Below are 26,197 nucleotides of genomic sequence, written 5' to 3'. Positions count from 1 at the left end.
ATTGGGGAAGAGCAGTGTGGTTTCAGAAGTGATAGAGGATGTGTGGATCAGGTGTTTGCTTTGAAGAATGTATGTGAAAAATACTTAGAAAAGCAAATGGATTTGTATGTAGCATTTATGGATCTGGAGAAGGCATATGAGAGAGTTGATAGAGATGCTCTGTGGAAGGTATTAAGAATATATGGTGTGGGAGGAAAGTTGTTAGAAGCAGTGAAAAGTTTTTATCGAGGATGTAAGGCATGTGTACGTGTAGGAAGAGAGGAAAGTGATTTGTTCTCAGTGAATGTAGGTTTGCGGCAGGGGTGTGTGATGTCTCCATGGTTGTTTAATTTGTTTATGGATGGGGTTGTTAGGGAGGTGAATGCAAGAGTTTTGGAAAGAGGGGCAAGTATGAAGTCTGTTGGGGATGAGAGAGCTTGGGAAGTGAGTCAGTTGTTGTTCACTGATGATACAGAGACCAAATTGGAGGTGGAAAGATGGAGTGAAAAAGATTTTGTGTGATCGCGGCCTGAACATGCAGGAGGGTGAAAGGAGGGCAAGGAATAGAGTGAATTGGAGCGATGTGGTATACCGGGGTTGACGTGCTGTCAGTGGATTGAATCAAGGCATGTGAAGCGTCTGGGGTAAACCATGGAAAGATGTGTAGGTATGTATATTTGCGTGTGTGGACGTATGTATATACATGTGTATGGGGGGGGGGCCATTTCTTTCGTCTGTTTCCTTGCGCTACCTCGCAAACGCGGGAGACAGCGACAAAGTATAAAAAAAAAAAAAATATATATATTTATCCCTGGGGATAGGGGAGAAAGAATACTTCCCACGTATTCCCTGCGTGTCGTAGAAGGCGACTAAAAGGGGAAGGAGCGGGCTGCTGGAAATCTTCCCCTCTCGTTTTTTTTTTAATTTTCCAAAACAAGGAACAGAGAAGGGGGCCAGGTGAGGATATTCCCTCCAAGGCCCAGTCCTCTGTTCTTAACCCTACCTCGCTAACGCGGGAAATGGCGAATAGTTTGAAAGAAAAAGATATATATATTCACCAAAAAATATATTTTTATATACATATATATATATATATATATATATATATATATATATATATATATATATATATATATATATATATATATATATATATATATATATATATATATATATTTATATTTTATCCCTGGTGATAGGGGAGAAAGGATACTTCCCACGTATTCCCTGCGTGTCGTAGAAAGCGACTAAAAGGGGAGGGTGCGGGGGCTGGAGATCCTCCACTCTCATTATTTTTTTTTTTTCAATTTTCCAAAAGAAGTGACAGAGAAGGGGGCCAGGTGAGGATATTCCAAAGAAGGCCCAGTTTTCTGTTCTTAACGCTACCTCGGTAACGCGGCAAATGGCGAATAGTTTGGAATAAAAAAAAAAAAAAAAATATATATATATATATATATATATATATATATATATATATATATATATATATATATATATATTTATATATATATATATATATATATATATATATATATATATATATATATATATTTATATATATATATATATATATATATATATATATATATATTATATCTCTCTTTTTAAACCAGGTATTCCTAATCACAAGTTTTTTCAGCACATAAATCTACAAGCTCTTCACCATTTCGATTTGCAAGACTGAACACCCATGGTATACCAATTATTCCCACAACTGCCACATTACTCACCTTTGCAAACCACTAACACACTCATTCAGCTACTCCCAAATTACTTGCTTATCATGATCTTTCTTTTTATGCCCAGGTGCATATGCACCAATAATCACCCATCTCTTCTCCATCCAACTTCAGTTTTACCCACATCAATCTAGAGTTTACTTTCTTACTGTCTATCACATACTCCCACCACTCATGTTTCAGGAGTAGTGCTACTCCTTCCCTTGCTCTTGTCCTCTCACTTACCTTTGACTTTACTCCCAAGACATTCCCAAACCACTCTTCCCCTTTACCCTTGAGCTTCATTTCTTTCAGAGACAAAACATCCAGGTTTCTTTTTTCAAACATACTACTTACCTCTCCTCTTTTCTCATCTTGGCTACATCCACACATATTTAGACACACACATACACACACACACACACACACACACACACACATATATATATATATATATATATATATATATATATATATATATATATATATATATATATATATATATATATATATATACATATTTTTTTTTTTTTTTTTTTATACTTTGTCGCTGTCCCCCGCGTTTGCGAGGTAGCGCAAGGAAACAGACGAAAGAAATGGCCCAACCCCCCCCATACACATGTACATACACACGTCCACACACGCAAATATACATACCTACACAGCTTTCCATGGTTTACCCCGGACGCTTCACATGCCTTGATTCAATCCACTGACAGCACGTCAACCCCTGTATACCACATCGCTCCAATTCACTCTATTCCTTGCCCTTTCTTTCACCCTCCTGCATGTTCAGGCCCCGATCACACAAAATCCTTTTCACTCCATCTTTCCACCTCCAATGAAAGCCGGCAAGGCAGCAGGTTTGGATGGTATTGCAGTGGAATTTATTAAAAAAGGGGGTGACTGTATTGTTGACTGGTTGGTAAGGTTATTTAATGTATGTATGACTCATGGTGAGGTGCCTGAGGATTGGCGGAATGCGTGCATAGTGCCATTGTACAAAGGCAAAGGGGATAAGAGTGAGTGCTCAAATTACAGAGGTATAAGTTTGTTGAGTATTCCTGGTAAATTATATGGGAGGGTATTGATTGAGAGGGTGAAGGCATGTACAGAGCATCAGATTGGGGAAGAGCAGTGTGGTTTCAGAAGTGGTAGAGGATGTGTGGATCAGGTGTTTGCTTTGAAGAATGTATGTGAGAAATACTTAGAAAAGCAAATGGATTTGTATGTAGCATTTATGGATCTGGAGAAGGCATATGATAGAGTTGATAGAGATGCTCTGTGGAAGGTATTAAGTATATATGGTGTGGGAGGCAAGTTGTTAGAAGCAGTGAAAAGTTTTTATCGAGGATGTAAGGCATGTGTACGTGTAGGAAGAGAGGAAAGTGATTGGTTCTCAGTGAATGTAGGTTTGCGGCAGGGGTGTGTGATGTCTCCATGGTTGTTTAATTTGTTTATGGATGGGGTTGTTAGGGAGGTAAATGCAAGAGTCTTGGAAAGAGGGGCAAGTATGAAGTCTGTTGGGGATGAGAGAGCTTGGGAAGTGAGTCAGTTGTTGTTCGCTGATGATACAGCGCTGGTGGCGGATTCATGTGGGAAACTGCAGAAGCTGGTGACGGAGTTTGGTAAAGTGTGTGGAAGAAGAAAGTTAAGAGTAAATGTGAATAAGAGCAAGGTTATTAGGTATAGTAGGGTTGAGGGTCAAGTCAATTGGGAGGTGAGTTTGAATGGAGAAAAACTGGAGGAAGTGAAGTGTTTTAGATGTCTGGGAGTGGATCTGTCAGCGGATGGAACCACGGAAGCGGAAGTGGATCATAGGGTGGGGGAGGGGGCGAAAATTTTGGGAGCCTTGAAAAATGTGTGGAAGTCGAGAACATTATCCCGGAAAGCAAAAATGGGTATGTTTGAAGGAATAGTAGTTCCAACAATGTTGTATGGTTGCGAGGCGTGGGCTATGGATAGAGTTGTGCGCAGGAGGATGGATGTGCTGGAAATGAGATGTTTGAGGACAATGTGTGGTGTGAGGTGGTTTGATCGAGTAAGTAACGTAAGGGTAAGAGAGATGTGTGGAAATAAAAAGAGCGTGGTTGAGAGAGCAGAAGAGGGTGTTTTGAAATGGTTTGGGCACATGGAGAGAATGAGTGAGGAAAGATTGACCAAGAGGATATATGTGTCGGAGGTGGAGGGAACGAGGAGAAGAGGGAGACCATATATATATATATATATATATATATATATATATATATATATATATATATATATATATATATATATATATATATATATATATATATATATATATATATATATATATATATATATATATATATATATATATATATATATATATATATATATATATATATATATATATATATATATATATATATATATATATATATATATATATATATATATATATATATATATATATATATATATATATATATATATATATATATACATATATATATATATATATATATATATATATATATATATATATATATATATATATATATATATATATATATATATATATATATATATACATATATATATATATATACATATATATATATATATATATATATATATATATATATATATATATATATATATATATATATATATATATATATATATATATATATATATATATGTTTTGAAATGGGTTGGGCACATGGAGAGAATGAGTGAGGAAAGATTGACCAAGAGGATATATGTGTCGGAGGTGGAGGGAACGAGGAGAAGTGGGAGACCAAATTGGAGGTGGAAAGATGGAGTGAAAAAGATTTTGTGTGATCGGGGCCTGAACATGCAGGAGGGTGAAATGCGTGCAAGGAATAGAGTGAATTGGATCTATGTGGTATACCGGGGTTGACCTGCTGTCAGTGGATTGAATCAGGGCATGTGAATCAGGGCAGGGTAAACCATGGAAAGTTGTGTGGGGCCTGGATGTGGAAAGGGAGCTGTGGTTTCGGGCATTATTGCGTGACAGCTGGAGACTGAGTGTGAACGAATGGGGCCTTTGTTGTCTTTTCCTAGTGCTACCTCGCACACATGAGGGGGGAGGGGGGTGGTATTCCATGTGTGGAGGGGTGGCGATGGGAATGAATAGGGGCAGACAGTGTGAATTGTGTGCATGGGTATATATGTATGTGTCTGTGTGTGTATATATATGTGTACATTGAGATGTATAGGTATATATATTTGCGTGTGTGGGTGTGTGTGTGTGTACATTGTGTATGGGGGTGGGTTGTGCCATTTCTTTCGTCTGTTTCCTTGCGCTACCTCGCAAACGCAGGAGACAGCGACAAAGCAAAATAAATAAAAGAATAAATATATATATATATATATATATATATATATATATATATATATATATATATATATATATATATATATATATATATATATATATATATTTATATATGTACATTATTTCATTTTCATTATGCTTAGTCGCGTTGTCCCGCGTTAGCGAGGTAGCGCAAAGCAACAGACGATATGATGGCCCAACCGACCCAAATACACATATATATACATACACGCCCATACACGCATATACACATACATGTACATTTGAATGTGTGCATACATATACATTTACAGACATATACATATATACACATGCACATATTCATACTTCTTGCTTTCATCCATTCTCACCACCACTCCGCCCAAAATGCAATGGGAACACCCTTTCCCCCCTGCGTACGCGCGAGGTAACGCTAGGAGTATGCAACACAGACCACATTCGTTCACATTCAGTGTCCAGCTGTCATGTGTAATATACCGGAACTACTGCTCCCTTTCCATATCCAGGCTCCAGAAAACTTTCCATGGTTTCTCCCAGACTTTTCACATGTCCTGGTTCAATCAATTGACAGAAAGTCGACATCGGTATACCACATCGTACCAATTCACTCTATTCCTTGCAAGCCTTTCACCCTCCTGCATGTTCAGGCCTCGTTCGCACAAAATCTTTTCCACTCCATCCTCCCACCTCCAATTTGGTCTCCCACTTCTTGTTTCCTCCAACTCTGACACATATATCCGCTTTGTCAATATTTTCTCACTCATTCTCTCCATGTGACCAAACCATTTCAATACACCCTCTTCTGCTCTCTCAACTACACACTTTTTATGACCACACATCTCTCTTACCCTTTCATTATTTACTCGATCAAACCACCTCACGTCACATATTGTCCTCAAACATATAATATCCAACACATACACCCTCCCCGCACAATCCTATCTATAGCCCACGCCTCGCAACCATATAACATTTTTGGAATTACAAGTCAGTCCTTCAAACATATCCATTTTTGCTTTTTGAGATAACACTCTCGCCTCCACACATTATTCAGTGCTCCCAGAACATTTGCCCCCTCCCCCACCCTGTGACTCACTTTCGCTTCCATGGTTTCATCCGCTGCCAATCATCTCCCAGATATCTAAAACACTTCAATTCCTTCAGCTTCTCTCCATTCAAACTTGCCTCCCAGCTGTCTTGTCCCTCAACCCTACTGTACCTAATAACCTTGCTCTTATTCATATTTACTCCAAGCTTTCTTCTTTTACATACTTTACCAAACTCAGTCACCAACCTCTGCAGTTTCTCACCTGATTTAACCATAAGTGGTGTCTCATCACAGAACAACAGCTAACTCACACATATATCCACGTACACATTTTTGAGTGCTAAATGTCGTGTACTTTCCAACGTCTCCCCACCCCACAAGAAACAGCTCAAATACATAAAGGGAAAGAAATACATTGTAACATTTATATTCTCTATTTCTTCTGCACTCTCAATCGCCACCCATTGCGTCAGGAAACAGAAAAAGAGAGATCTGCACACGAGCTGTCAAGTGTATTGTATGGATATCACAGCTCCATGACAATGTTCATGCCCCACAGACCTTCCAATGGTTTACCCTCGATGTTTGACAGCCCTAGTTTAGGCCACTGACAGCATGTTGAACCCAATATACCACGTACTTCGAATTCACTTTATTTCATGAACACCTTTCACACTCCAGCATGTTCAGGCCCCTATTACTCAGCATTTTTTAAATATATCCCCCCATCTCCGATTTGAACTCCAACTCTCCTTGTTCACTCCATTTAGGATATATACATCCTCTCCGTCAACCTTTCCTCTCTCATTCTCTCCATATGTCCAAACCATTTCAACACTTCTTCTTCTGCTCTTGCAATCACGTCCATTACTTACTCCATCACACCATCTCACGCCACATATTGTCCTCAAACATTTCATTTCCGACACATCCACCCTCCCCCGCACAACTCTATCTATAGCCAACGCCTCGCAACCATATAACATTGTTGGAACCACTATTCCTTCAAACATCCCCGTTTTTGCTTTCCGAGATAAAGTTTTCGCCTTCCACATCTTCTTCAATGCTTCCAGAACCTTCTTTCCCTCCCCCACTTTGTGGATCAGCTCCGTTTCCATGGCTCCATCCACTGCTAAGTCCACTCACGGATATCTAAAGCACTTCACTTCTTCCACTTTTTCTCCACTCAAACTTACCTCCCAATTGACTTGTCCCTCAACCCCACTAAACCTAATAATCTTGCTCTTATTCAGGTTTACCAAATTCGGTGGTTTCTCACCCGAATCATCAACCAGCGCTGTATCATCAGCGAACAACAATTGACTCACTTCCCAAGCCCTCTCATCCACAACAGACTGCATACTTGCCCCTGTCTCCAAAACTCTTGCAAACACCTCCCTAAGTACCCAATGCATAAACAAATTAAACAACCATGGAGACATCACACACCCCTGCCGCAAACCTACATTCACTGAGAACCAATCACTTTCATCTCTTCCTATTCATACACATGTCTTATATTCTTTGTAAAAACTTTCCACAAACATTCCGCAAAGGCTCTCTATTAACCCACACATATGTCTTCTCCAGATCCATAAATGCTACATACAAATCTATCCGTATTTCCAAGTATTTCTCACATACATATTTCAAAGCAAACAGCTGATCAACACATTATCTACAACTTTAGAAACCACACTGCTCTTCCCCAATCTGATGCTCTGTACATGCCTTCTCCCTCTCAATCAATACCCTCCCATATAATTTACCAGGAATACTCAAAAGAATTATGCCTCTGTAATTTGAACACTCAACTTTATTCCAATTGCCTTTGTACAATGGCACTATGCATGCATTCCACTAATCCTCAGGCACTTCACCATGATCCATACATACATTGAATATCTTTACGAACCAATCAACAACACAGTCACTCCCCTTTTTTATTGAATTCTACTGCAATACCTTCCAAACCCAGCGCCTTGACGACTTTCATGTTCCGTAAAGCTTTCATTACCACTACTTTGTTTACCAAACCATTCTCCCTGCTTAGGCTCTTCACGGTGTTACAGTACCCTCGTGTTTCGTCTTCATATAGAAGATACAACGGTGATATGAGCTCTTCCAGTACTGCTGATCATGGCTTCTACTGTATTTGGCTGCACTGGATCCACCATTATGCCTCTCCCAACAAGTTGGTACAGCAAATAACTTCGTATAGAGCTTACTTATCGTCCCTAGTGAGGGATCTCTTAAGGTCAGATTAATCAAAATAGTCATCTGCCTCAATTGTCCATAGTTATGAAGTAAATTACACTTTCTTATTGAATATATATATATATATATATATATATATATATATATATATATATATATATATATATATATATATATATATATATATATATATGTAGAAGGCGACTAAAAGGGGAGGGAGAGGGGGGCTGGAAATCCTCCCCTCTTGTTTTTTTTTAATTTTCCAAAAGAAGGAACAGAGAAGGGGGCCAGGTGAGGATATTCCCTCTGAGGCCCAGCCCTCTGTTCTCAACGATACCTTGCTAATGCGAGAAATGGCGAATAGTTTGAAAGATATATATATATATATATATATATATATATATATATATATATATATATATATATATATATATATATATATATATATATGTATATATATATATATATATATATATATATATATATATATATATATATATATATATATATATATATATATATATATATATATATATATATATATATATATATATGTATTTATCTATTTTGCTTTGTCGCTGTCTCCCGCGTTAGCGAGGTAGCACATGGAAACAGACGAAATAGTGGCCAAACTGACCGACATACACATGTATATACATACAAGCCCACACACGCAAATATACATACCTATACATCTCAACGTATACATATATATATACACACACAGATATATACATATATACACATGTACATAATTCATACTGTCTGCCTTTTTTCATTCCTATCGCCACCTCGCCACACATGAAATAACAGCCCCCTCCCCCTCATTTGTGCAAGGTAGCGCTAGGAAAGGACAAAGAATACTTCCCACGCATTCCTCACGTGTCGTAGAAGGCGACTAAAGGGGACGGGAGCGGGGGGCTAGAAACCCTTGCCTCATTGTAGTTTAACTTTCTAAAAGGGGAAACAGAAGAAGGAGTCACGCGGGTAGTGCTCATCCTCCTCGAAGTCTCAGATTGGGGTGTCTAAAAGTGTGTTGATGTAACCAAGATGTGAAAAAAGCAGAGATAAGTAGTATGAGGAAAGGAACCTGGATGTTTTGGCTCTGAGTGAAACGAAGCTCTAGGGTAAAGAGGATGAGTGGTTTGGGAATGTCTTGGGAGTAAAGTCATGGGTTAGTGAGAGGACAAGAGCAAAGGAAGGAGCAGCACTACTCCTGAAACAGGAGTGGTAGGAATATGTGATAGATTGTAAGAAAGTAAACTCTAGACTGATATGGGTAACACTGAAAGTTGATGGAGAGAGATGGGTGATTATTGGTGCATATGCACCTGGGCATGAGAAGAAAGATCATGAGAGGGCAAGTGTTTTGGGAGCAGCTGAATGAGTGTGTTAGTGGTTTTGATGCACAAGACCGGGTTATAGTGGTGGGTGATTTGAATGCAAAGGTGAGTAATGTGGCAGTTGAGGAATAATAGGTATACATGGGGTGTTCAGTGTTGTAAGTGGAAATGGTGAAGAGCTTGTAGATTTATATGCTGAAAAAGGACTGGTGATTGGGAATACCAGGTTTAAAAAGGGACATATACATAAGTATTCGTATGTAAGTAGAAGAGATGGCCAGACAGCGTAATTGGATTACGTGTTAATTGACAGGCGCGCGAAAGAGAGACTTTTGGATGTTAATGTGCTGAGAGGTGTAACTGGAGGGATGTCTGATCATTATCTTGTCAAGGCGAAGATCAAGATTTGTAGAGGTTCTCAGAAAAGAAGAGAGAATGTTGGGGTGAAGAGGGTGGTGAGAGTCAGCGAGCTTTGGAAGGAGACTTGTATGAGGAAGTACCAGGAGAGAATGAATACAAAATGGAAAAAGGTGAGAACAAAGGATGTAAGGGGAGTGGGGGAGCAAAAGGATGTATTTAGGGAAGCAATGATGGCTTGCGCAAAAGATGCTTGTGGCATGAGAAGCATGGGAGTATGCAGATTAGAAAGGGTGGGATGAAGAAGTAAGATTGCTAGTGAAAGAAAAGAGAGAGGCATTTGGACGATTTTTGCAGGGAAATAATGGAAATGAGTGGGAGATGTATAAAATAAAGAGGCAGGAGGTCAAGAGAAAGGTGCAAGAGGTGAAAAAATGGGCAAATGAGAGTTGGGGTGAGAGAGTATCATTAAATCTTAGGGAGGAAAAAAAAATGTTTTGGAAGGAGGTAAATAAAGTGCGTAAGACAAGGGAACAAATGGGAACATTTTGACCAAGAGCATATATGTGTCAGAGGTGGAGGGAACGAGGAGAAGTGGGAAACCAATTTGGAGGTGGAAAGATGGAGTGAAAGAGATTTTGAGTGATCGGGGCCTGAACATGCAGGAGGGCGAAAGGCATGCAAGGAATAGAGTGAATTGGAACGATGTGTTATACCGTGATCGACGTGCTGTCAGTGAATTGAACGAGGGCATATAAAGCGTCTGGGTTAAACCATGGAAAGTTCTGTGGGGCGTGGATGTGGAAAGGGAGCTGTGGTTTCGGTGAATTATTACATGACAGCTAGAGACTGAGTGTGAACGAGTGGGGCCTTTCTTGTCTATTCCTAGCGCTACCTCACACACCTGATTGGGGAGGGGTTGTTATTTCATGTGTGGCGAGGTGGCGATAGAATGAAAAAAGGCAGAGAATATGAATTATGTACATGTTTATATATGTATTTGTCTGTGTGTGAATATATATATATATATATATATATATATATATATATATATATATATATATATATATATATATATATATATATATATATATATATTCTTTTTTTCTTTTAAACTATTAGCCATTTCCCGCGTTAGCGAGGTAGCGTTAAGAACAGAGGACTGGGCCTTTTTTGGAATATCCTCACCTGGCCCCACTCTGTTCCTTCTTTTGGAAAAAAAAAAAAAACCGAGAGGGGAGGATTTCCAGCCCCCCGCTCCCATATATATATATATATATATACATATATATATATATATATATATATATATATATATATATATACATATATATATATATATATACATATATATATATATATATATATATATATATATATATATATATATATATATGTATATATATATGTATATATATATATATATATATATATGTATATATATATATATATATATATATATGTGTATATATATATATATATATATATATATATATATATATATATATATTTATATATATATATATCATCCCTGCGTGTCGTAGAAGGCGACTAAAAGGGGAGGGAGTGGGGGGCTGGAAATCCTCCCCTCTTGTTTTTTTTTTAATTTTCCAAGAGAAGGAACAGAGAAGGGGGCCAGGTGAGGATATTCCCTCAGAGGCCCAGTCCTCTGTTCTTAACGCTACCTTGCTAATGCGGGAAATGGCGAATAGTTTGAAAGAAAAAGAAAGAAATATATATATATATATATATATATATATATATATATATATATATATATATATATATAATCATTTATACATATATATATATATATATATATATATATATATATATATATATATATATATATATATATATATATATATATATATATATATATATATATATATATATATATAATATATATATATATATATATATATATATATATATATATATATATATATATATATATATATATATATATATATTTATTTATATATATATATACATATTTATTCATTTATATTTATTTTGCTTTGTCGCTGTCTCCCGCGTTAGCGAGGTAGCGCAACGAAAGAATGGCCCAACCTACCCACATACACATGTATATACATACACGTCCACACACGTAAATATACATACCTATACATCTCGATGTACACATATATATATACACACACAAACATATATATATATATACACATGTACATAATTCATACTGTTTACCTTTTGTTATTTCCATCGCCACCTCGCCACACATGGAATAACAACCCCCTCCCCCTCATGTGCGCGAGGTAGCTCTAGGAAAAGACAACAAAGGCCCCATTCGTTCACACTCAGTCTCTAGAAGTCATGTAATAATGCCCGAAACCACAGCTCCCTTTACACATCCAGGCCCCACACAACTTTCCATGGTTTACCCCAGATGCTTTACATACTCTGGTTCAATCCATTGACAACACGTCGACCCCGGTATACCACATCGTTCCAATTCACTCTATTCCTTGCCCGACTTTCACCGTCCTGCATGTTCAGGCCCCCATCACTCAAAATCCTTTTCACTCCATCCTTCCACCTCCAATTTGGTCTCCCAATTCTCCTCGTTCCGTCCACCTCTGACATATATATCCTCTTGGTCAATCTTTCCAAACTCATTCTCTCCATGTGACCAAACCATTTCAAAACACCCTCTTCTGCTCTCTCAACCACACTCTTTTTATTTCCACACATCTCTCTTACCCTATTATTACTTACTCGATCAAACCACCTCACACCACATATTGTCCTCAAACATTTCATTTCCAGCACATCCACCCTCCTGCGCAACACTCTATCCATTGCCAACGCCTCGCAACCACACAACATTGTTGGAACCACTATTCCTTCCTATTTTTGCTTTCTGAGATAATGTTCTCGACTTCCAAACATTCTCAAGGCTCCAAAAATTTTCGCCCCCTCAACCACCCTATGATTCACTTCTGCTTCCATGGTTCCATCCGCTGCCAGATCCACTCCCAGATATCTAAAACACTTTACTTCCTCCAGTTTTTCTCCATTCAAACTTACCTTCCAATTGCCTTGACCCTCAACCCTACTGTACATAATAACCTTGCTATTATTCACATTTACTCTTAAATTTCTTCTTTCACACACTTTACCAAACTCAGACACCAGCTTCTGCAGTTTCTCACATGAATCAGCCACCAGCGCTGTATCATCAGCGAACGACAACTGACTCACTTCCAAAGCTCTCTCATCCACAACAGACTGCATAGTTGACCCTCTTTGCAAAACTCTTGCATTCACCTCCCTAACAACCCCATCCATAAACAAATTAAACAACCATGGAGACATCATACACCCCTGCCGCAAACCTACATTCACTGAGAACCAATCACTTTCCTCTCTTCCTACACCTAAGCATGCCTTACATCCTCGATAAAACTTTTCACTCCTTCTAACAACTTGCCTCACACACCATATATTCTTAATAACCTTCCACAGAGCATCTCTATCAACTCTATCATATGCCTTCTCCAGATCCATAAATGTTACATAAAAATCCATTTTCTTTTCTAAGCATTTCTCACATATATTCTTCAAAGCAAACACCTGATCCACACATCATCTGCCACTTCTGAAACCACACTGTTCTTCCCCAATCTGATGCTCTGTACATGCCTTCACCCTCTCAATCAATACCCTGCTATATAATATCCCAGGAATACTCAACAAACTTATACCTCTGTAAGTTGAGCACTTACTCTTATCCCCTTTGCCTTTGTGCAATGGCACAATGCAAGCATTCCGCCAATCCTCAGGCACCTCACCATGAATCATACGTACATTGAATAACCTTTCCAACGATTCAACAATACAATCTCCTCCTTTTTTAATAAATTCCACTGCAATACCATCCAAACCTGCTGCCTTGCCGGCTTTCATCTTCCGCAAAGCTTTTAATGCCTCTTCTCTGTCTACCAAATCATTTTCCCAAACCCTCTCACTTTGCACATCACCTCGACTAAAACACCCTATATCTGCCACTCTATCATCAAACACATTCAACAAACCTTCAAAATACTCACTCCATCTCCTTCTCACAACACCACTACTTGTTATCATCTCCCCATTAGCCCCCTTCACTGAAGTTCCCATTTTCTCCCTTGTCTTACACACTTTATTTATCTCATTCCAAAACATATTTTTGTTCTCCCTAAAATTTTATGATACTCTCTCACCCCAATTCTCATTTGCCCTGTTTTTCAACTCTTGCACCTTTCTCTTGAACTCCTGCCTGTTTCTTTTATACATCACCCACTCATTTGCATTTTTTCCCTGCAAAAATCGTCCAAATGCCTCCCTCTTCTCTTTCACTAATAATCTTACTTCTTCATCCAACCACTCACTACCTTTTCTAATGAACCCACCTCCCACGCTTCTCATGCCACAAGCATCTTTTGCGCAAACCATCACTGCTTCCCTAAATGCATCCCATTCCTCCCCCACTCCCCTTACCTCCTTTGTTATTACCTTTTTCCATTCTGTACTTAGTCTCTCCTGTTACTTCCTCACACAAGTCTCCTTCCCAAGCTTACATACTCTCACCACTCTCTTCATCCCAACATTCTCTCTTCTTTCATGAAATTCTATACAAATCTTCACCTTCGCCTCCACAAGATAATGATCAGACATCCCTCCAGTTGCACCTCTCAGCACATTTACATCCAAAAGTCTCTTTTTCCCGCGCCTATCAATTAACACGTAATCCAATAACGCTTTCTGGCCATCTCTCCTACTTACATACGTATACTTATGTATATCTCGCTTTTTAGATAAGGTATTCCCAATCACCAGTCCTTTTTCAGCATATATATATATATATATATATATATATATATATATATATATATATATATATATATATATATATATATATATATATATATATATATATATATATTAAATAACCTTACCAACCAGTCAACAATACAGTCACCCCCTTTTTTAACAAATTCCACTGCAATACCATCCAAACCTGCTGCCTTGCCGGCTTTCATCTTCCGCAAAGCTTTTACTACCTCTTCTCTGTTTACCAAATCATTTTCCCTAACCCTCTCACTTTGCACACCACCTCGACCCAAACACCCTACATCTGCCACTCTGTCATCAGACACATTCAACAAACCTTCAAAATACTCATTCCATCTCCTTCTCACATCACCACTACTTGTTATCACCTCCCCATTTACGCCCTTCACTGAAGTTCCCATTTGCTCCCTTGTCTTACGCACCCTATTTACCTCCTTCCAGAACATCTTTTTATTCTCCCTAAAATTTACTGATAGTCTCTCACCCCAACTCTCATTTGCCCTTTTTTTCACCTCTTGCACCTTTCTCTTGACCTCCTGTCTCTTTCTTTTATACTTCTCCCACTCAATTGCATTTTTTCCCTGCAAAAATCGTCCAAATGCCTCTCTCTTCTCTTTCACTAATACTCTTACTTCTTCATCCCACCACTCACTACCCTTTCTAAACAGCCCACCTCCCACTCTTTTCATGCCACAAGTATCTTTTGCGCAATCCATCACTGATTCCCTAAATACATCCCATTCCTCCCCCACTCCCCTTACTTCCATTGTTCTCACCTTTTTCCATTCTGTACACAGTCTCTCCTGATACTTCTTCACACGGGTCTCCTTACCAAGCTCACTTACTCTCACCACCTTCTTCACCCCAACATTCACTCTTCTTTTCTGAAAACCCATACTAATCTTCACCTTAGCCTCCACAAGATAATGATCAGACATCCCTCCAGTTGCACCTCTCAGCATATTGACATCCAAAAGTCTCTCTTTCGTACGCCTGTCAATTAACACGTAATCTAATAACGCTCTCTGGCCATCTCTCCTACTTACATAAGTATACTTATGTATATCTCGCTTTTTAAACCAGGTATTCCCAATCATCAGTCCTTTTTCAGCACATAAATCTACAAGCTCTTCACCATTTCCATTTACAACACTGAACACCCCATGCATACCAATTATTCCCTCAACTGCCACATTACTCACCTTTGCATTCAAATCACCCATCACTATAACCCGGTCTCGTGCATCAAAACCGCTAACACACTCATTTAGCTGCTCCCAAAACACTTGCCTCTCATGATCTTTCTTCTCATGCCCAGGTGCATATGCACCAATAATCACCCACCTCTCTCCATCAACTTTCAATTTTACCCATATTAATCGAGAATTTACTTTCTTACATTCTATCACATACTCCCACAACTCCTGTTTCAGGAGTATTGCTACTCCTTCCCTTGCTCTTGTCCTCTCACTAACCCCTGACTTCACTCCCCAGACATTTCCAAACCACTATTCCCCTTTACCCTTGAGCTTCGTTTCACTCAGAGCCAAAACATCCAGGTTCCTTTCCTCAAACATACTACCTATCTCTCCTTTTTTCACATCTTGGTTACATCCACACACATTTAGGCACCCCACTCTGAGCCTTCGAGGAGGATGAGCACTCCCCGCGTGACTCCTTCTTCTGTTTCCCATTTTAGAAAGTTAATAAGGTTAATAAGGTTGGTAAGGTTATTTAATGTATGTATGACTCATGGTGAGGTGCCTGAGGATTGGCGGAATGCGTGCATAGTGCCATTGTACAAAGGCAAAGGGGATAAGAGTGAGTGCTCAAATTACAGAGGTATAAGTTTGTTGAGTATTCCTGGTAAATTATACGGGAGGGTATTGATTGAGAGGGTGAAGGCATGTACAGAGCATCAGATTGGGGAAGAGCAGTGTGGTTTCAGAAGTGGTAGAGGATGTGTGGATCAGGTGTTTGCTTTGAAGAATGTATGTGAGAAATACTTAGAAAAGCAAATGGATTTGTATGTAGCATTTATGGATCTGGAGAAGGCATATGATAGAGTTGATAGAGGTGCTCTGTGGAAGGTATTAAGAATATATGGTGTGGGAGGCAAGTTGTTAGAAGCAGTGAAAAGTTTTTATCGAGGATGTAAGGCATGTGTACGTGTAGGAAGAGAGGAAAGTGATTGGTTCTCAGTGAATGTAGGTTTGCGGCAGGGGTGTGTGATGTCTCCATGGTTGTTTAATTTGTTTATGGATGGGGTTGTTAGGGAGGTAAATGCAAGAGTCTTGGAAAGAGGGGCAAGTATGAAGTCTGTTGGGGATGAGAGGGCTTGGGAAGTGAGTCAGTTGTTGTTCGCTGATGATACAGCGCTGGTGGCTGATTCATGTGAGAAACTGCAGAAGCTGGTGACGGAGTTTGGTAAAGTGTGTGGAAGAAGAAAGTTAAGAGTAAATGTGAATAAGAGCAAGGTTATTAGGTACAGTAGGGTTGAGGGTCAAGTCAATTGGGAGGTGAGTTTGAATGGAGAAAAACTGGAGGAAGTGAAGTGTTTTAGATATCTGGGAGTGGATCTGTCAGCGGATGGAACCATGGAAGCGGAAGTGGATCATAGGGTGGGGGAGGGGGCGAAAATTTTGGGAGCCTTGAAAAATGTGTGGAAGTCGAGAACATTATCCCGGAAAGCAAAAATGGGTATGTTTGAAGGAATAGTAGTTCCAACAATGTTGTATGGTTGCGAGGCGTGGGCTATGGATAGAGTTGTGCGCAGGAGGATGGATGTGCTGGAAATGAGATGTTTGAGGACAATGTGTGGTGTGAGGTGGTTTGATCGAGTAAGTAACGTAAGGGTAAGAGAGATGTGTGGAAATAAAAAGAGCGTGGTTGAGAGAGCAGAAGAGGGTGTTTTGAAATGGTTTGGGCACATGGAGAGAATGAGTGAGGAAAGATTGACCAAGAGGATATATGTGTCGGAGGTGGAAAGATGGAGTGAAAAAGATTTTGTGTGATCGGGGCCTGAACATGCAGGAGGGTGAAAGGAGGGCAAGGAATAGAGTGAATTGGAGCGATGTGGTATACAGGGGTTGACGTGCTGTCAGTGGATTGAATCAAGGCATGTGAAGCGTCCGGGGTAAACCAAGGAAAGCTGTGTAGGTATGTATATTTGCGTGTGTGGACGTGTGTATGTACATGTGTATGGGGGGGGTTGGGCCATTTCTTTCGTCTGTTTCCTTGCGCTACCTCGCAAACGCGGGAGACAGCGACAAAGTATAAAAAAAAAAAAAAAATATATATATATATATATATATATATATATATATATATATATATATATATATATATATATATATATATATATATATATATATATATATATATATATATATATTACACTTTCGTGTGATAATCACGTCATCAGGGGAGACAAGAGAGAAATACAACAATCAGTTGATATAGATCAAAGAGACGAAGCTAAGACGCCATTTGGTAACATGCGATTGTCCAGGTTAGAGAACGAGCGGTCATAAACTTATCATTTTACAAATCTTATCAACAATTGAGTTATCTAATTTTTATAGACCATCACTAATATTAAGATTATAATTCTTTGTGTATTGAATAATAGAAGATTCAACGATGTTTCTCGTTGTTATAGAGTCAGAGTTAGTCATTACAATGATCATAGTTTTTAACGTTATTGAATAAGGAATTTGATTCTTGTCCCGTTCTTATACTATATCAATGTTCCTTATGTCTAACAGAAAGATCCTTACCAGTCTGACCAACATGAAATTTATACCTTTTTCCACATGGCTCATTATAGATGCATCCAGGAGAGTTTTCTGGTGAATTCCTGATTAAGATATTCCCTATAGTATTATTGTCGCTGAAGGCAACATTTACATTAAAGGATTTAAGCAACATGGGAAATAAAGTAAAATTATTATCAAAAGGGAGAGCTAAAAGATTCTTGGTGTCAATGGGAGTTTTGGGCTCAACTCTATAAAAATGATTTCTTTGCTAACTTAAGGGATTTATCAAATCAATGAAAGATCTAGGGTCTCTTTTCATTGAGCTGATAAGATTCTGTATAAAAGACTGTGTATTTCAATTCAATGGAGATTATCATGCTCAAAAATTTGTTATGGTAATGTTTTACCCTGTTTCACATGTACTAAGTAATTTTTATATTTGGAATTTTTTGAAACAAAATTACTAAAGGATATCTTACCTCCTAATGCAATTTGGTTTAGTTATGTAGATGATGATCTTTGTGTTTGGCTAACAAATGAAAATTTACAAATATTTCTCCCCTTACTTAACAATTTAGTACCTTCCATGAAATTTACTGTAGAAAATTAAAATAATGATATGTAACCATTTCTAGATTGCAAAATCCATACACAAGGAAACAAATTTAAGTTTAGCATATACAGAAAACCTACAAATGTATGCTTACATAATCATTATCACTCATCTCAACATGACAGAGTTAAATTATTATCATGTCAGTCTATGTTCCTTAGGGCATTACGTACTTGCAGTTCAGAGTTTATCGATGATGGGTTTGAGAAGATATATTCTATTGCATTCAAGTTATAGTACCCTAAATCTTTCATTGATAAATCCCTTAAGTTAGCAAAGAAATCAATTTATAGAGTTGAGCCCAAACCTCCCATTGACACAAAGAATCTTTTAGTTCTCCCCTTTAATAATAATTTCCCTTTGCTTCTCATGTTGCTTAAATCCTTTAATGTAAATGTTGCCTTCAGCAGCAATAATACTATAAGGAATATCTTAATCAGGAATTCACCAAGAAATTCTTCTGGATGGATCTATAGTGTGCCATGTGGAAGATATGATAAATTTTATGTTGGGCAGACTGGTAATGATCTTTCTGTGAGACTTAAGCACCATAAATATAGTATAAGAACGGGCCAAGAATCAAATGCCTTATTCAATCACGTTAAAAAAGTATGATCATTGTTTTGCCTGGAGTAAACCCATCTCAGTTATTAACTTTTTTCTCTATTACCACGAGAGATATCATTGAATCTTCTATTATCAAATACACAAAGAATCATAATCTTAATAATAGTGATGGCCTATACAAATTAGATAACTTTATTGTTGATAAAATTTGTAAAATGATAAGATTATGAACGCTCGTTGTCTGTCTTGGACAATCGTATATTTACCAAATGGCGTCCTAGCTTCGTCTCTTTAATGTATATCAGCTGACTTTTATATTTCTCTCTTGTGTCTCCCCTGATGATGTGATTATCACACGAAAGTGCACTTGGGAAGTTATCGTGTCTCATTCTCCCCGTGGAGTCATAGGAATATCTTGATCACGTGCAGAATTGTAATCTTTTCCAATATATATATATATATATATATATATATATATATATATATATATATATATATATATATATATATATATATATATATATATATATATATATATATATATATATATATATATATATATATATATATATATATATATATATATATATATATATATATATATATATATATATATATATATATATATATATATATATATATATATATATATATATATATATATATAAAACAAAACATTCCATGGTTTATTGCTAACGCTTCACATGTCCTGGTCAATCCATTGACAGCAAGTCGACCCCGGTACATCACATCGTTCCAATTCACTCTGTTCCTTGCACACCTTTCACCCTCCTGCATGTTAAGGCCCTGATCGATGAATATCTTTTTCACTCCATGTTTCCACCTCCAATTTGGTCTCCCACTTCTCCTCATTCCCTCCACCTCTGACACATATATCCTCTTTATCAATCTTTCCTCACTCATTCTCTACATGCGACCGAACCATTTCAATACAACCTCTTCTGCCCTCTAAACCACACTCATTTTATTACCACACATCTCTTTTACTCTTTCATTACATACTCGATCAGACCACCTCACAACACATATTGGCCTCAAACATCTCATTTCCAACACATCCACCTTTCTCCGCACAACCTTATCTAAAACCTACTCCTCGCAAACATATAATAGTGTTGGAACCACTATTCCTTCAAACATACCCATTTTTGCTTTCCGAGATAATGTTCTAGCCTTCCACACATTTTTCAACGCTCCCAGAACTCTCGCCCCCTCCCCAACCCTGTGACTCACTTCCGCTTCCATTGTTCCATCCGCTGCCAAATCCTCTCCCAGATACCAAAAACACTTCACTTCCTCCAGTCTTTCTCCATTCAAACTTTCCTCCCAATTGACTTGCCCTCAACGCTAATGTAACTAATAACCTTGCTCTAATTCACATTTAATCACAGCTTTCTTCTTTCACACACTTTACCAAACTCAGTCAACAGCTTCTGCAGTTTCTCACCCGAATCATCCACCAGCGTTGTATCATCAGCGAACAACAACTGACTTACTTCCTGAACTTTGTCATCCCCAATAGAACGCATACTTGTTCCTCTCTCCAAAACTCTTGCATTCACGTCCCTAACAACCCCATCCATAAAGAAATTAAACATCCATGGAGACATCACACACCCCTGCCGTAAACCGACATTCACTAAGAACCAATCACTCTTCTCTCTTCCTACTCGTACCAATGCCTTACATCCTCGATAATATCTCTTCATTGCTTCCAGTAAGTTGCCTTCCACACCAAATAATCTTAAAACCTTCCACAGAGCATCTCAATCAACTCTATCATATGTTTTATCCAGATCCATAAATGATACATACAAATCCATTTGCTTTTCTTAGTATTTCTCACATACATTCTTCAAAGCAAACCCCTGATCCAAAACTCCTCTACCACTTCTGAAACCACACTGCTCTTCCCCAGTTTGATGCGCTGTACATGCCTTCACCCTCTCAATCAATACCCTCCCATATAATTTACCAGGAATACTCAACAAACTTATGCCTCTGTAATTCGAGCACTCACCTTTATCCCTTTTGCACTTCGCCATGAGCCAAAAATATATTGAATATTCTCACCAACTAGTCAACAACAGTCACCCTCTTTTTCAATACATTCCATAGAAATGCCATCCAAACTCACCGCCTTTCCGGCTTTCAATATATGTATATATATATATATATATATATATATATATATATATATATATATATATATAGAGAGAGAGAGAGAGAGAGAGAGTGTTTTTAATGTGTGTGTGTGTGTGTGTGTGTGTGTGTGTGTGTTTGTATATTCAGTGGTGTAGTATTGTTGCTGACCATGTGTTACCTATTTGCATGCTGTGGTTCGAATCCTGAAGTGAGCAATATGCCCATATCCAACCTTTGTATTTATCGTCCTTCCTTGGAATGGTTGATAAATAGTTAACTTGGCTCAGACTGGTGCCTGTATGAGTCTTTTTTGTGGTCACGAGATGGCCATGATTAGGGCATTCGGTCGACCTAGTTGTTGTCTCAGGTAATGTGTTGATGGTGTTGGACATGTGTAGGCACCTGGTATCATAACCAATGTGATTTTGAGGCTTCAATTTACGTCAATCTTGTCGCACTTTTCATATATATTAGATAGAATTATTTTTATTTGAAGGTGTAGCCAATTGTTTTGTTCTTGGTTGAGTTTCAACTCATAAAAGGGGCAGGAATGTAACGTTTTATGTATATTACTTTTTGAAACATTCTCCTACAACTTGTCTGTTGTATTTCACAACTTATGGCGTAGGTACATTGCGTAAGGAAGATTTTCTCGAATATAGTGAATGTATGACGTATGTATGACGTTGAATCCATGTTACATTATACATATTACAAAGAATATATCACTTATATGTTGACTGTAATGTATCATTTTCATTTCCAGTTAGTCGTAAGGTAATTTCTGGGATGGACAAGGCCGTGGCTGTTGTACTGGAGGCAACGTCGGAGCCACAGTGTTTGCCTCTGCTCCTTACAGATGGCGCTACCTCCTGTAATATTATTTCAAAGGTTCATATTATATTCTATAGTTTACGGTCGTTAAGTATCGATGTGAGGACAAAGTATTTTGCTTGAAAATACATAGAAACTGTTTGTGATTAAACATAATCATAATAGTGAATGTTAACTCTCGAGTCTTCCATGTGTTTTGTTGTTCATGTCAGTTTGTATAGATACTATATATCTTACCAGCAGACTGCTGCTTCTTATGCCATTTTGATATGATAACCCTGAGGGTTATGTACTGCTACGTGTAAGATGACTTGAGCCTAAGCCAGGTGTCCGTTATCGGCCACCTTTGGTGAATAATCTAACAGTTCAGTTGTCTGTGGACCAACGACTGCGCCTAGGATTCGAACCCGGGTTGACCCCGTGGGTCGACGACGATAACTACGACACCACAGATGCCCGCGTGTCTGACACATAATGGTATCCTTCATCTCGGGACAAATACTTTTAAACCTTCCGTCCATTATGATATCTTCACGAACAGTTTTTTATTTTGCTAAACAGGATCTTCGCCATCTCGGCGAGTCTTGGGGGGTAGGGATGTTTGAGGTGACAGCTGGCAACCTGAACGCTAACGTGACGCAGACGCAGTTCTCCCACGTGATCAGCCAGGCTCGTCGGGTAGGTTACTCTCACATTACACACATGTGTTGGCCATACTTCTGTTATGAAGGACTAGTCGTCTTATTATGGCTGCTGGGGACATTGAGATACCTGTATGTCCTTGTGAGGTGTGTACGCAGCCCCTAAATAACATTGTTCTCTGGGTCACTCACCCTTATATTGCTTTATAACATCATCTCCACCAGCTTCGTCAGTTGTCATGGTGCGTGACGGTGGTGGTGGTGAGCGACGACCCAGTCTTCCTCGCCGCCTTCGCCCAGTGGTCCCTCAAGGGCCGCCTCCTGGTGTGGTCCACCAGGCTCCTCGTCCTCACTCGGTTACCTTCCCACCATCTGAGAGACCTGCTGGCCTCCTACTGGACCTTTTCCATGATGAACACTATGATGATAAATATAGAAGAGTCATCTCTAAGGTGCTTATGTTCAATATTTGCACGAGTTAGAAAACTATGATAGTTAACATGAATTCAGTCATCGTCCAGTTTACTCGTATAGACATTCTAATATCTGAAGTTGAAAACATTAGTTACAAAAAGTGTCTCCCGTAGCATACATACAAATTTGGAGTGGTTATAGTGTACATTTATCGTACTTCTTTCTCAAGTTTGCAAAACCTCTTTGTATGCAAATCAGCGCTGGATATATAACCATGGATATCCATGCATAGTGAGGAAGTCATGTTATGTTTATGTGATCATCGCTGTATATATAACCATGGATATCCATGCATAGTGAGGAAGTCATGTTATGTGTATGTGATCATCGCTGTATATATAACCATGGATATCCATGCATAGTGAGGAAGTCATGTTATGTGTATGTGATCATCGCTGTATATATAACCATGGATATCCATGCATAGTAAGGAAGTCGTGTCACGTGTATGAGAGGAGTCCAACATAGGTTCATCATTGTATCATCGACCGTCACAGGTGTGGTGTGTACGTCCGCCTGCCTTACAGCCCACACTCAGCCCAGGTAGTTCAAGTCGCATCCTGGACATCCACTCGTGGCCTGAAGCTCGTCTCGCCCTACTCGCTTTTTCCTGAGAAGTTCACCAAGTAAGTTCATCGATTTTGGTTTTGCATAGACTTAACCACACACAAGGAGTCGCTTCTTATACCGTGTGTCTTTAAAAGACCATGAATTAAACCCGGACAAACAAATTATTAGTTAACGAGAAAGAAATCGTCATAGTTTATAATTACCTTCACTACAAATAATGATAAATGAATATTTAGTCTTATCATACATAGCATTCAGTCAGTGAGAATTACCTGTTCCTCTAAGGATAAAGATATACGTCTCCTCCACTCTGGCCTCGTCCTCTACCTTCCAGTTTCTATGGTTGGACGGTGAACGTGACGGCCCTGCCGTATGCTCCATACTGGATGACCTCTGGTGAAGGCGGCAACACCACGTATTCTGGCATTGACTACAACCTGCTGGAGACCTTGGCCAAGGCCCTCAACTTCACCATCCACGTGCTGTCCTCTACCAGCTGGGATGATGTAAGGGGCGTGGATATGCACTCGTGTAGAAGGACTAGTTTGTTTTACAGATATTTTCAAAGTCATCTTGTACAACATTTACCTCATGATGTATAATGTGTCGCTTGCATATCACGAATGAAACATTACAACCGACTGGAATATTCCAGGAAGTTTGTGTGATCAGTCGTATTTGAAAGAAAAAAAGAAAGTGTTGTTAGATGTATGGACGTTCACACGCTAGATCTAGAAGTATTCTAGGATTAGACAGTGAAGGAAGAGAGTGAACAGACATAAGTGGACAGATTTTTTTTAGAGCTTGCTGAAGATTTTGAATTGGTTCAACTATTTTGATTATTTTTCGGTCATTTTGGTTGTTAATGCATTCGGTGAAAGCGTGTTACAGGACTAAGATATTTGTAACAGTATTAACTCCTCTGCCGCATCTCGGCAGACAAGTGACTTAAATGCACTGGTACAATAACGAGCTCCGCCCACTGGTCCCTCCTCCACGCTGACGTCATCAGATCCGTAGATTGACATAGCTTTCTATATTTCATCTTTTTTCATAGATAGCATTTGATTTAGTTATACTGATTTAGAATATCTCTATTTAGTCAGTCCATACAGCGAGGTCGTGGAACAAGTGTTTCTGTGTAGTAAAATGTTCAGACAAGCCATAGAGAGAAGAGTTCCTTTTCACAGGTTTTAATTCTGCAGACAAAATAAGAATAATATCAAATCACAGGAAGAAACAGTGAATTACAAGTTTGGTTAAGTTACAAAGATCTGATGAATTATGGGAAGTTTGGTACACATTGACAGTTATGAAGGTTTACACTCTATAAGTTTACTGAAAATTTTTACCTCTTACTTTCTTACTGGCATGATATTATGTTCATTATGCCTCCTTTGCCAGGATACATCGGAAAAAGGAATACCACATTCTACAAGATAATTTCACTTTCTACGGCTTGTCAGTACACTATATATCGTGTAAGGGCGCAGTGGTTGTGTGTATTCCAGGAACCTCCATCATGTATTGAAGACCCCGATGCTAAAGCTAGTGTTGGGTGGCTTCCGTGTCCCCATACACAGCCGACATGTTAGCGTCGCTGACTACCTTAACGTTAAGCGTAATGAGAAATTTTCACTCACTGATTTATCCCATTACGACAGAAATACTACAGACCATTGCTAACACGTTCCTATAACGTTGATTCTTAAGAATGCTCTTAAGGGCGT

General features: G+C 38.5%; 1 protein-coding gene across 1 annotated transcript in view; it reads left to right on the top strand.

The window, feature by feature from the left end:
* Window positions 1-24,853: 24,853 nt before the first annotated feature.
* LOC139763152 (ionotropic receptor 21a-like) overlaps window positions 24,854-26,197 on the top strand; it is a 101,586-nt gene continuing 100,242 nt past the window's right edge. The window contains exon 1 of the mRNA XM_071688855.1: window positions 24,854-24,973. Within this exon, the coding sequence (XP_071544956.1) occupies window positions 24,854-24,973 (120 nt within the window). The remainder of the gene's footprint in view (window positions 24,974-26,197) is intronic.

This window comes from Panulirus ornatus, chromosome 46 (assembly GCF_036320965.1).
Source record: "Panulirus ornatus isolate Po-2019 chromosome 46, ASM3632096v1, whole genome shotgun sequence".
In the NCBI taxonomy this organism is placed as follows: Eukaryota; Metazoa; Arthropoda; class Malacostraca; order Decapoda; family Palinuridae; genus Panulirus; species Panulirus ornatus.
The sequence above is the reverse complement of the archived record's forward strand: the minus strand, read 5'-3'. Positions and strand labels throughout refer to the sequence as shown.